General features: G+C 37.5%; 3 protein-coding genes across 18 annotated transcripts; 1 reads left to right on the forward strand and 2 right to left on the reverse strand.

Moving 5' to 3' along the window:
• The first annotated feature begins 2,290 nt into the window (after window positions 1-2,290).
• On the forward strand, window positions 2,291-4,912 carry LOC106294561. The gene is made up of 3 exons (XM_013730187.1): window positions 2,291-2,478; window positions 3,416-3,913; window positions 4,162-4,912. Exons 1-3 carry the CDS (start codon window positions 2,406-2,408, stop codon window positions 4,686-4,688), a joined length of 1,098 nt encoding a protein of 365 aa, XP_013585641.1. The 5' UTR covers window positions 2,291-2,405; the 3' UTR covers window positions 4,689-4,912.
• Window positions 4,913-5,370: 458 nt separating this feature from the next.
• LOC106310184 (pentatricopeptide repeat-containing protein At4g32450, mitochondrial) lies at window positions 5,371-7,313 on the reverse strand. 2 transcript variants are annotated; one of them, XM_013747411.1, is made up of 2 exons: window positions 7,222-7,313; window positions 5,371-7,132 (listed from the first exon to the last, which is right to left on the reverse strand). In XM_013747411.1, exon 2 carries the CDS (start codon window positions 7,071-7,073, stop codon window positions 5,463-5,465), a length of 1,611 nt encoding a protein of 536 aa, XP_013602865.1. In that variant the 5' UTR covers window positions 7,074-7,132; window positions 7,222-7,313; the 3' UTR covers window positions 5,371-5,462. The 2 variants fall into 2 exon arrangements, with proteins under 2 accessions (XP_013602865.1, XP_013602870.1); XM_013747416.1 differs by having other exon boundaries at window positions 7,251-7,269.
• A 47-nt stretch (window positions 7,314-7,360) lies between these two features.
• On the reverse strand, window positions 7,361-10,792 carry LOC106310199. Of its 15 annotated transcripts, XR_001263739.1 has the most exons (7): window positions 10,644-10,792; window positions 9,906-10,302; window positions 8,815-9,453; window positions 8,217-8,316; window positions 8,072-8,127; window positions 7,833-7,906; window positions 7,361-7,738 (listed from the first exon to the last, which is right to left on the reverse strand). XR_001263739.1 is itself a non-coding variant. In XM_013747437.1 (5 exons), the coding sequence occupies exons 2-4, from the start codon at window positions 10,293-10,295 to the stop codon at window positions 8,263-8,265; spliced, it is 1,083 nt and encodes a 360-aa protein (XP_013602891.1). In that variant the 5' UTR covers window positions 10,296-10,302; window positions 10,644-10,792; the 3' UTR covers window positions 7,361-8,127; window positions 8,217-8,262. The 15 variants fall into 15 exon arrangements, 4 of the variants coding, with proteins under 4 accessions (XP_013602891.1, XP_013602929.1, XP_013602883.1 ...); XR_001263726.1 differs by having other exon boundaries at window positions 7,361-7,906; XR_001263736.1 differs by having other exon boundaries at window positions 7,361-7,742; window positions 7,833-8,127.
• Between the last annotated feature and the right edge of the window lie 1,628 nt (window positions 10,793-12,420).

A 12,420-nucleotide genomic window follows, 5' to 3' on the forward strand; every position in this document is an offset into this window, starting at 1 on the left:
GTTTCTTTGCTTGTGGTTCTGTTTCTCGAAAGCCCCGGTGGTTGATGATTAGGATCCGTCGACGTCTTTCAGTTTGGAGAGATTGGTCGCGGTGTTTCCTTTGAATGGGTGCTTGGTGAATGTTCTCTTGTCTTCACGTTTGATGGCTTGATAATCGGATGAGATCTCGATAGGCGATGAAACTCTCCGATGATGTGCTAAAGCGATGAAGGAGGAGATGTTGTAGTCTCTGGTTTTTCTTCATCCGTTCGGTGGTTTGATGGGTTCGGTGTACGGTGGTTACGGTGTATTCCGGTGAAAAACGTGTTCGTTTCGTTTTTCTCCGGTGATGACTCGTAGTTTGAGTCAAGATGTGGTGACTTAGTGACGCGTGTCCCTTGATGGCGAGGGTCTCAACACGTGTACGTCCAAGAGAATTTCCCGATGCGTGGTAACGTATGGCGCCGATCGGGTTTTCTTTTTTGAGCTTAATTGCCCTTGTGTTTTGGGCTTTCTGTTTAATACGTTTGGGCTGTATGCTGGGCTTTGACCCTCATGGTGTTGTATCTTTTTGTTGTGATACTTTTAAGATAAATGGAAATTCCAGATGGCAAAAAAAAAAAAAAAAAAAAAAAAAGGTAATAGTTTTTCTCATATTCCTTGTTCAGTAAAACTAGCATTCAAAATTTTCCGTAAGTAGTATAAGCATGTACTCCACGTATCCAACCGGTCGGATCCCACGCTTATATCTAAACTTTATAGTATTACACTATAATGTTAAAGCCGATTTTAGTTTATCTTTTAATCTATCTATTTATTAAGGCTGCTTGCTTGATTATTTTATATTAATATTTTGCAGACAAACCAACATGTTTAGTATTCGAGGTTACTTTGATCATGTTTAGTATTTGAGGTTACTGTGATCATGTTCACCATGAACGGATCATGACATAATTATATATAGTTTATATTTCGGCTTAAGAAATATCGATGATTATTGATCCGACAGAGGTGCAGGCTAAATCTAAGAAAGCACATGTAAAGAAAGTTCAAATAACACTCTACTAACTATCGGCTCGGACAGTTTAAAAAAATATATTTTTATGCAAAAAAGAGCCAGCGTGGTATAGACTTTATACTCGATATTTCTGTCGATTATGTGCTGCTTTAACGGTAGAAACATTGGTTTAATGTTGCACTAACAAAGATTAGTGGATTTTTTTTGTTCAAAAAAGATTATTAGCTGCTATCTATCTTTCTTTTTTTGTCGACGAGCTGCTATCTATATTCTTAGTCGTAATATTTGACAAGCTATATTATCTGATATATTCGAAGGATTCAAAGAAAACGAAAACAAACTGGCTTATAATATTAATACTTTCCAAACATTTTAACCATTTAGCAAAAAAGAAAAAACATTTTAACCCCAAAAGAGCATTACGAAGTGGTATATACAACAAATGGCCAATGCCATGTGCTTACATTTTCTTACGTCTCAAGTCCATTCATCTTTTGTGTAATCTTAGTTCTTTTATTTATCCTATATGAACAATGTCACTGCAGTTAATATTAACAAATGTTCTATACATTTTTATCAGTACTAATAAGTACCGCACCGCATTTATTTCACAGTTTTCCTGCATGTTGCCATTCAGATCCTAAGTCAAGTGGACCAACCCGCATGAACAGTCGGGTACTCAGGTTCAGGTTTCGATCTAGACACCTCTCATGTTTAATGAAAAAAAACAATGTTTTTTCATATATATGAGATTTTAACCGATGCAACCAATAACTTTTTATACCTGGTTACACATAGAGAAAAAAAATTGGAGATGTTAAGAAAGAACCTGAACCAGAAAGCCTTGCTTGATTTGGCACACAGATCAAGCATCTGATGCAGTTTATAATATTCGTTGTGGGTGTGTGTGATAGGATAATTCAGAACATACGTAACTTTAACTTGTCGCGATGGGAGAACCAATGTGAGAAATGCATGTGAGAGATGGATCACATTGTCCCACGGCTTTTGTCCCCTTTACCTCTGCATTTATATATTACCGTCACATATTTATTGTTTCTCAAATCGCAAGTTAAATGTATATAGCTCATAGTTTCTTTCTTATTTACTCTTACATATTTAAAGTGTTATTTAGTCAAACCTTCCAAGACAAAATGACCCGTTTCCAAGGAGCGATGAATAAATAAAGAGACCAATGCTGTTCCGACACAAGTCTCTACTCTGTAGTGGTAAAGTTGTAGTTTAAGTCAAAGACAAGGGGCTTTTTCTTGTACAACTTTGCATATAAAGAGCCCTCTCGTCTTCGTCCTCCTTCACTCCACTAAACATTCCTTCTCTCGCTCACTATTCTCCATTTTGTATAAGTATATAACATAATAATTGGAGTAGAAAAAGTGGAAAAAAAAACATGAAAAAGATGGGAGTGATAGTGTTTCTTCTGCTTCATTCGATCTTCTACACAGCCTTTTGCTTCAAAGATGGTACGTCCCTACTCCCTCGAGTTCTTTATTCTATGCTAATCTCTTATTTTCTTATTTAAAATTAACAAAACATAAAAACAGTCGTTAACTGCGACAAAATAATTATACAGTTTTGATCACAGAATCTTCACAACTTGTATGTAAAAGAAAATCATTTGTATTGCATCACAAGGCATGAAATTAACTACTACTTGAGAATTGAGTACTAGTGATATCGTGACATAATTAGCTAGGGCTATCTATCGTTCAAGATGTTAATTTTCTTTCTTTGTATCATCATTATATGGTTAGCCAGTAAACAAAAACAGAATAGCTTTGTGAATTTGAATACCAAAAAGAATCACTTAAAGATAATAATGGATAGAAGTATATATATGTTACAACGAATCAGATCTGTATATGCACATGGCATTTGTCAATGAATTACAATAAATGCATCACTAAATATTCATACCTTCCCATCTGCAACATTTTATTATTGGTTTAGTACTTTAAATATCTCACGCTTTAACTTTTTCTCCAATTATTATATAATAATCATAGATCTAAAATAGCAAACCATTATTCATTAAACATTCCCATGTTAAATAAAAGTGAAAATGTACCTTACTAGAATCATTGTCACCAACTATATACGTACACTAGTTCCATGTTTGTAGCTATAGAAAATTTGATATTTATTACTTGTTACATTCATAATTATACTACCATTGTAAGAAATCGCATCAAACCTTTATGTTATAAACTATAATCCAAGTTGGTGTATTGATCTATATACAGAACTCTAAAATACATAGACGGAGAAACATAGAATAGATATAATCATATAAATATATCTTCATCATGTCATTAAAACAATATTTACAAGTATGCACATAGACGTAGACATCTTTTTTTTTTGGTTCATGGTCTCTTACTAAAAATAAAAAAAAAACAGGGCTACTACCAAACGGTGACTTCGAACTAGGTCCACACCACTCGGACATGAAAGGGACACAAGTGATGAACAAAACAGCAATCCCAAGCTGGGAACTCTCAGGCTTCGTCGAGTACATTCCCTCAGGACACAAACAAGGCGACATGATCCTTGTCGTGCCTAAAGGCGCTTTCGCAGTGCGTCTAGGCAACGAAGCTTCCATCAAACAAAAGATCAGCGTTAAGAAAGGGTCTTACTATTCCATCACGTTCAGTGCGGCTCGAACCTGCGCACAGGACGAGCGGTTAAACGTTTCCGTGGCTCCTCACCACGGAGTAATGCCGATTCAAACAGTTTATAGTAGCTCAGGTTGGGATTTGTATTCGTGGGCGTTCAAGGCGCAGGGCGATTATGCAGAGGTTGTGATACATAATCCAGGCGTTGAGGAAGATCCTGCGTGTGGACCTCTCATTGATGGTGTTGCTATGAGAGCTCTTTTTCCTCCTCGTCCCACCAACAGTGAGTGTTTTTTACTTTTAACTATTTTCATTGATACTCAATACATCATTAAATGGTAATAAAACGTTTTATTTATGAACGATTAACGTTTAAGCAGATGTTTAGCGCTAGACGCCAATATTTAGAAAAAAATCATTTTGTTATAACCGATTTTTAGAATATTGATTTTTTACTTGGGTTTCATTTCTCAATTGAATTCTTATAGGTCAAAATCGGAAATATCTAAAACTTGTGGGGTTTAATTGCAGAGAACATTCTAAAGAACGGAGGATTCGAAGAAGGCCCATGGGTTTTACCCAACACGTCATCAGGCGTTCTGATCCCACCTAACGCCGTCGACGACCACTCTCCGTTACCAGGATGGATGGTCGAATCTCTCAAAGCCGTTAAATACATCGACTCCGACCACTTCTCCGTCCCTCAAGGCCGCCGCGCCGTCGAACTCATCGCCGGGAAAGAGAGCGCCGTCGCACAGGTCGTCCGCACGACGCCCGGGAAAATTTACGTTCTCTCCTTCGCCGTCGGAGACGCGAGCAACGCCTGCGCGGGGTCTATGATCGTCGAGGCCTTCGCCGGAAAAGACACGCTCAAGGTACCGTACGAATCGAAAGGGAAAGGTGGATTCAAGCGAGCGTCGCTGAAGTTCGTCGCCGTCTCGGACAGGACTAGGATCATGTTCTACAGCACGTTCTACGCGATGAGGAACGACGATTTCTCGAGCCTGTGTGGGCCGGTGATCGACGACGTTAAACTTCTCAGTGCTCGGAGGATGTGAGCTGGCGACGGCGAGGTATTCACGCGAGAAATGACGTCACAATGGGCTTTCTCACGGATCGTGAGATATTGGGCTTTACCGGCCGTTTACTGTTCTTATTTATTTTAATGTTTAAACAGAATATGTCGGAACCCTCTAGTTGAGAGGAGGTTCGGCGGAGCAGTGGCTTTCGTATGTTGTTGTTTGGTCGGAATATATAATATTTACAGACTGGTTATTTTCTATTTATTAAAATATAAACGCTATATAAAATTATTTCTGATTTGCCAATGAAAGTTTATTAAATACAATAAAATCATATTTATATCTAACGAATTAAATCATACTTCCTCCGTTCCCCGAAATTAAGATCTTTTAGATTTTTTTTCTTATTCTACAAATATAGATTTTCTATATTGTTAACGTATTTTATTATATTATAGTTTTGATGGACATTAATTGAGAATATTTGAATTGATTAAATTTTATTGGTGAAAAATTATTAGAAATGGTATAATAAAGTAAAAAATAAATTAAATTATAAATATTTATTAAATTTTTAATAAGCGTACACACTCTAGAAAATCTTATTTTCGGGAACAGAGAGAATACTATTTTTAATATCTTATTATTTTAAAAATATTTTTTATTATAATAAAATCATGTTCCAATGCATAATGGTAAATCTATTATTTTAAATTAGGATATTTAAAAATAAAACTTAATATTATATAAGTGAATGTCTAATGTTTTGCCACTCTCTAAACCAAGTCAAAAGCAAAACGCTAATTTTGATCACCAATAGTCTCTGCAAGAGCAAACACCATCTTCCATATGGTGATACCTCTTGACATCCCGCGAGATCAACCGTCTCCCAACTATCTTCGACATCAGTTTCAATGCGTTGTGGCAATCAATGCAAACACGTAGATTCTTCCTCACTAGTACTTCAGAACGCGCAGGAGTGTTGAGAAACGACGAGACGAAAGCGAACCTCTCGTTGTGGTTAAAAAGGTTCTCGTCTCTGCTCTCTTGGTCCACGTCGTGCAATGCAAGCCTTGACTCGGGCACGTAACCAAGCTCCACCATATGCTCCTTCAAACTCTTCAACGCCATGTAGTATTCTCTGTTTTCCGGAAGAGATATATCTCCAGCCCTGAAGTTATCCCTCGTCGCTATCCTCTGTAGCTTCTCTTTCGCTGTGTCTGATGATTTGGCAGGGACAAAACCCGCCTTTGATTCTTTGCTCAGTCTACTCGCATCAAGCTTCTCAACCATGTCTTGACATTTGTCGCCGAGGTCTAAATCCCCGTGAACGCGTGCAAGATTCATCAACGTCTCCCACAAATCAACAGCATCTGGTTCCACCAACTCAACAAACCTCAACGCTTCATCTAAGTAACCAGGCTCGGCCAACATCTTAACAACGCTCACGTAATGTTCCATATCAGGAACGATCTCGTAGTCTCTCCTCATAGACTCAAAGTGAAGCAGCCCTTCGTTAACGTCACCAAGCACACCACAAGCAAAGAAGACCTCTTTGAATATCTCCCTATCGGGTCTGCTCCCTTCTTCTTTAAAACGAGAGAACATATCAACGGCGTCCTCTTCGTGTCCATTCTTTGCCAAACACCTTATGATAATACACCAAGTCTGCGAGTTCTTCTCAGGCATACTCTCGAAAACGGATAACGCATCTTCCACGGACTCACAACAAGAGTACATTTCTATTACAGAGTTGTAAGCGCTGGTGTCCGCAGGAGAAACCGAAGAAGTAATAAACTCATGAACGACTTTTGCTTCTTGTAAAGCTTGTGCATCCCCGCATAGCTTCGCTATCCACAAAAGCCTGGGTAAATCTACCAAATAGCCCTGATTTCTCCATGATTTGATGATATCAACAGCTTCTTTCACATTCCCTTCTCTGCAAAGCGCATCCAATGAGTCATAACCACTATTATCTTGATGATTATGAGACTGGACTTGCAGATCACCCTGTGAGTGAACAAAACCTGCATTCTCCTGATTGTAATTACCATATGAGGGACAAGCATCACTACCACTTTGCCAATTTCGATGTCTCTGGTCAAAAAGATCACTGCTTTGATAAAACCCATTCGGATTCTGACTAGAAACAGGGGGATAATCTGGGTTTAAGCTCTGCCCATATGAATTCTGCTGAAACCCACCGAGGTACTGATCTCCATTCATGAAGTCAGTGTGATTTGAAGCACTATCCGTTGGATTAGGGTTTAGGGACCCCAATCTCTCCGCAGCTGTGCTTAGATTTCTCAACAGAGGACCGAGAGGTTTCAGTGAATCACATGAAAAGGGATGGCGTAGCTTACTGGTGGAGCTGAGAAGCGAACCTCTAGCCGTGCATATCATTGTCGGGACAAAACCCATTTACCGGAAATGGAATCCGACAAGGGTTGAGCAGACAAAAAGACCGCCTTTAGTTTAATCTGTGAAAGAAACGGAAAGAGGTTAAATTTTGGTGAAACTGGGGGACGACTTGATGAAATGAAACTACAGTGAAGGAAAAGTAAATTACGACGTAAAAGATGATGATTTAGTACCAACCATTCGCATACCATCCATATTGTGGTCGGAAGAGAGATTTAGAAGTGATGATGTAGGGTTTTTCTAGCAGCTACACTTTATGATGGATGATGGGTAGAAAAAAGGATTAAATCTTCTAATTATTAACAAATTTACAATTTAAGTAAATATTGAATCTTAGCTTGTACATCCCAAGATAATAAAATAATATTAATCAACTTCATTACAAACATAACACAAATCTTTCATCCAGTGAGGGAGGGCATTGTGTTTAATATAAAAAATGAACTTGCAAGTACATGACTTGATTGCTTTTACTTTCTCATGTTGTTGATGCAAACATGTCCTCTTGGAAGCAAGTAACCCATACAAAAAAAGAACACACGGCATAACAGTAACATCATCACATGTAAGGAAACAACTAGAGTTGAGACTAACATTGTAAACAACTAGCTTTGCTTGAGAGATCTGAAGAGTGAGTTTGGAGAATTTTCACAACGCATAGGCGACTAACTAAGCAAAAATGTGAGAACAAATCAGAATAAGGAATCAACACGTTGTCTGGATGAGCATTAACCCTATTCAAAGCCATTTCACTCTTACCTCTCACCAAGCCACAACGCTTATTTCCAAAAAGAATGGACTATGCGCCTAATCATAGTTAAACATGGTAGCATCTACATCACGCAGTTCAAATAAGCAATCAGAAGAGAAACAATACCCAAAAAAGAAGGCACCGCAAGATATAACTAGTGAACTAGAAAGGGCTAAAGGGGAAATACTAGATCTTGACATGTTATCAGTAAATTTAATCCAACCAGACTGTAAATATATAAGGAAACCTGCTCAAAGCACCACAGCTTTCTAGCCCTGTGGACAAAGCCAAACTCCAGGACACCTGCAATAAGTCGCCATATCAAGATAGCGACAAAATGAAAATAGCATAAAAGCCAGTTACGTTTTTGAAGAACGGGAATGGTATTGCACCATTCATATGGCCAAAAGGGAGAAGCCGTAAACCCCAGCATCAGAGTTAGACCTCTAAAAGCAAAAGGTCTTGCATGCCTCGGACAAGGCGACAATGTTCCTGAAAAACGCAGGGGAAAATCAATAATGTCCAGAGGATGACTAGGAAAAATACGACTGACCCATCTTGCCACAAGTAACGGGATAGAGTCAAGTATATCAACACAGTGTGCCACATAACATAAAATCATACTGTACAAAATTGAAAGAAAGCACCATATTAACAGCCCTTCAAAATATGATATCTCAGAGTATTGTATACATTGAATTTTGCTTTAACTTCCTTCAGGAATTACAATAAATGAACTAACAAAATAGTAGAAAAGAACACCATAATGAACCTCGGAAATTTTCATTCTAATCAGAGTTTCAGTACATACTTATATTCTGCTGTGACTATACACTCAATATCAAATCCACTGGGAAAGAAACGATATATGACAGTTGAATGATTCCACGTTGCAGGGAAATATGGCCAGGACAAAAAGAAAAAAGAATTAATTTCTGATTGATACTAGCAAAATTGACTGCGGGTACCAGCAGATATCAAATTTTTTACCTCCATCAAATGTTCATCATCTGATATATTTAGAGAAAGACGGAGATCAGTTAACGATGTTTCTTGTTCCCAACTCAAGGGACCAGAAGCGAATAAGTCCCCCAATGTACTGCGGTAAGTATATAGTTCAGACCTACACGACCTTCTTACTCCATCACCACCTGCTAATGAATGCTTCCGCCTTGCTTCTTCCCTAAGTCCACAAAAAGATTCAGCCTCGCTGCTACTTGAGTCTGCCTGTGGTCCAGAGCCATCTAGCATACAAGGTGGCATGTTACTCTCATCATCATCACTAGCAGCGCTACAACTACCAACTGAAGTTGCATCGCTATCAAAACAATCGTCAGCGACTAAGCTTCCTGCACGAACACCCTCACTAGAACCTTTTGATCTTACCCTGACCATTTGACAGCAACCAGTTTCGCCATTCTTAGAGGAAGGCGCTTCCAGTGATCGTATCTTCTTAGTGTTTCCAGTGCATGATTCAGCACACTCAGGCCAGTTGTGAGGTGACGGCCTCTTCAACATTCTAGCAGAGACGACACTAGGCTCCTGTAGACGTTTGCTGTTCACTTGGGGCTTCAGCTTCCGTTGTACGTCTGATCCAGTCAGTAAGGATGACTTCACAGAACCTGATATCTGAAAAAAAAAAAAAGTTTACAACACAGTTAGTTAACGTTAATGCTCATTACCAAATTAGTTAAAGATTATTTCAAAACGATCAATATAATTCAGTGACTATGCAAATCGCCACTAATGCAAATCGGCACCTCCAACAAGGGTCGGTTATTGGCCAAGCCGGTTGAAACATTCGTCTTAGGCCCACAAAAATTCGCAGAAAAATATATATAGACAAAAAAAATATTTTTTTAGGCCCCTAAATTTGTAAAAAAAAATTTAGTTGAAATTTTTAAAAATGGCCAATGGCCCCCTTAAGTCTCAGGGCAGGCCCTGCCTCCAAGGCTCCAACCACCTATGCTTAGAGTCAGAGGATCAATCAGGAGATCTTAATGAGACAAGACAAAAAAAGAAGACATTGACAAGTGTTAGTTTTGAAAAATCAGAACAGAACATAAGATAAAAGCAATTACCTTTCCAATCGCAACCCATCTCTCATCTTGCCAAGACTGTCGAACCCTGACGTTAGCCTTGTGAAACGTAAACTCAGCTGGAGTCCCAAGCAACCGAACAGCATAGTAGTTCCCACACAGCTCTTGTCGAACGGTGGCGGCTTTCCATGAGAAGCTATCAAGAACCTCCACCAACTCACCAGCCTCCCATCGCTCAACATCAACTTGCGGAGGACACGGCCTGATCACCTTCCTTGGAACTCTCTCCATGACAGCCTCCTCGTGGAAAGAGAAGAACCTAACGTTGTAGGTGTGTCCATTCCCCGAGATGATCTCAGCGCATCGCCACGCACCGTAAGGTGCCTCCTTGTTGCTAAACACCTCAACTCTACTTCCTTTTTTGAATCTCATTATAAAACTGCGAAAAAAAAAAAAAAGATACAATCGCAACAGTTATGATCGAAGCTCTTTGAACAAAAAAAAAAAAAAGATCGAAGCTCAGTAACATAGATTTCAAGAAAAGACTCTAAATAAAATCAAAATTAAAAATGTATTTATGTAATAATCCAATATCAAATTAAAATCGAATCATTCAACAGGAAATAACAAAATCAAAGCAACGAGATCAATCCAAAACAGATTCATAACAACTTTGAAGCCGTGAAATCAATTAAACTAAGCAAGGAATCTCGATCCAATTTTGGAGATCAAACACTAGGAATGAAACAAAATCGAAGAAGAGATCATCATCATCGTCACCTTGTGGAATGTATGAAGGAGAGAGACTTTGATCGCCGGAAACTTTCGAATTTAATCTGTTTCGATTTTTTTTTTCTCAGATATTTTGTGATTGGAAGAGAAATTTGGGGATTAGGGTTTCGGGTAATGGAGAATATGGAAAGAGCTAATTGGGCGTTACGTAATTTATATTTTTATTTTTAATTTCGTGACGTGGGATTTAAGTTAAAAATCTTTTAACCAGAAATAGGAGAAACAACCCATTTACATTAATGACGGTTTTGATTAGTAAAAAATTAAATACGTTTTTCACTCGCCGTGCACACGCGCGTTTAATTGACAGATCATGAACTTATTTTCATATACACGTCCATGCTTTTTAACAGGGTCTACAATATTTGATTTACTAAAATTAACTATACAGCTTGTAAATTGATATGTATCGTACACTCAAGACTTATCTCGTTTTGCTTACGCAATATATATTCGTTTCACCTTTTAATTATACTTTTGATATATACTTGAACAAGTAACCACTGTCATAAAACTATTTTTCTCGTGAATAAATTTCTTGATCATATATATAGAGAAATAACAAATATGCTGAGATTAGTAAAGCATAATTAAAGCATTTATATTCTATTTACAAATTATGTAATTACTTTCATATGATTTTTACATTGTAAAGATAAGACCAAATCCTAAAATTGTTACAACGAATTATTCGCGAGAAGTCAGAGGGCAGATCTTTCCACACAAAAAAAATGATTACAATAATCCCTGATATGTGTTACACATTTGACTATTGACTATGTTATAGGGGGCATGCATTCACAGGCCGTCGAACTTGCCTAGAAGAGTCTGTTACAATCACTAACGTCCGCAAATCTACCTGCTGCATGTCTACTTTACAAGAAGTCACCAACTATGTGCTGCACAGTTAGAGATCCAATCAACATTATGTACAGCAAAATGAATCTGATACACTTGCTTATCTAGTTACTTTACTCAATACACTTGAATCTTTACTTTAAAGTCGAAAAGATTATCGTACGTATCTTTCGTTTTTCACTTCTTCTCAGCATTGAATCACCCTAAAGATCACACAGCTAATACTCTGACATAAACATGTCAACATCTTGTTTTCCTGGATAGTAACTTGGAGATGAGTTTTGGAGTTAATAATAGTACTATAATTGAACGTTAAGTTGAATGTGGTTTAGTTTGAAGTTTCAACCACCATTCGAGTCCTGCTACAGAAAATATGATTTAGTATCAAACACTGGTGGAAATTATTTGGCATGTAGCAAATAAATAATAAAACAAAAGTCTTATATTATAACTGACCACAAAAGCATAATGTAATGATTAATGAATAAGAATTTTCTACATTTTAAATTCTTTAATAGGTGATCATAAATATCAAGTAATAAGTCATATTTGAGTTATGAATAAAAAAACATCCATGAGAAAAAGCTTTGATAGAGTCAAAGTCGTTATTGTTGGATAATTCCAAGCTTGTGGAAACTTAACATATTATTAGATGTTTAATATGTTAAGATAAACACAATAAGGAAACCTAGAAATAGGAAAATGAAGTTTCTATTTAGGTTAGGTTTGTGTTTTCCATATCCCACATGTTAAAGGGAATTGTCTTTCATATAAATATAGGTCTAATGAAGAAGTGTTCCATATGATCTAAGTGAAACATATTGAGAGCTTTAGTTTTGAGTAGTTACTAAAGCTAATAAGAAAAGTTGTTCTTATAACTCCTTGTGTTTTTAAGAGATCTGATAGT

Source organism: Brassica oleracea, chromosome C1 (genome assembly GCF_000695525.1).
Source record: "Brassica oleracea var. oleracea cultivar TO1000 chromosome C1, BOL, whole genome shotgun sequence".
Taxonomy (NCBI): domain Eukaryota; kingdom Viridiplantae; phylum Streptophyta; class Magnoliopsida; order Brassicales; family Brassicaceae; genus Brassica; species Brassica oleracea.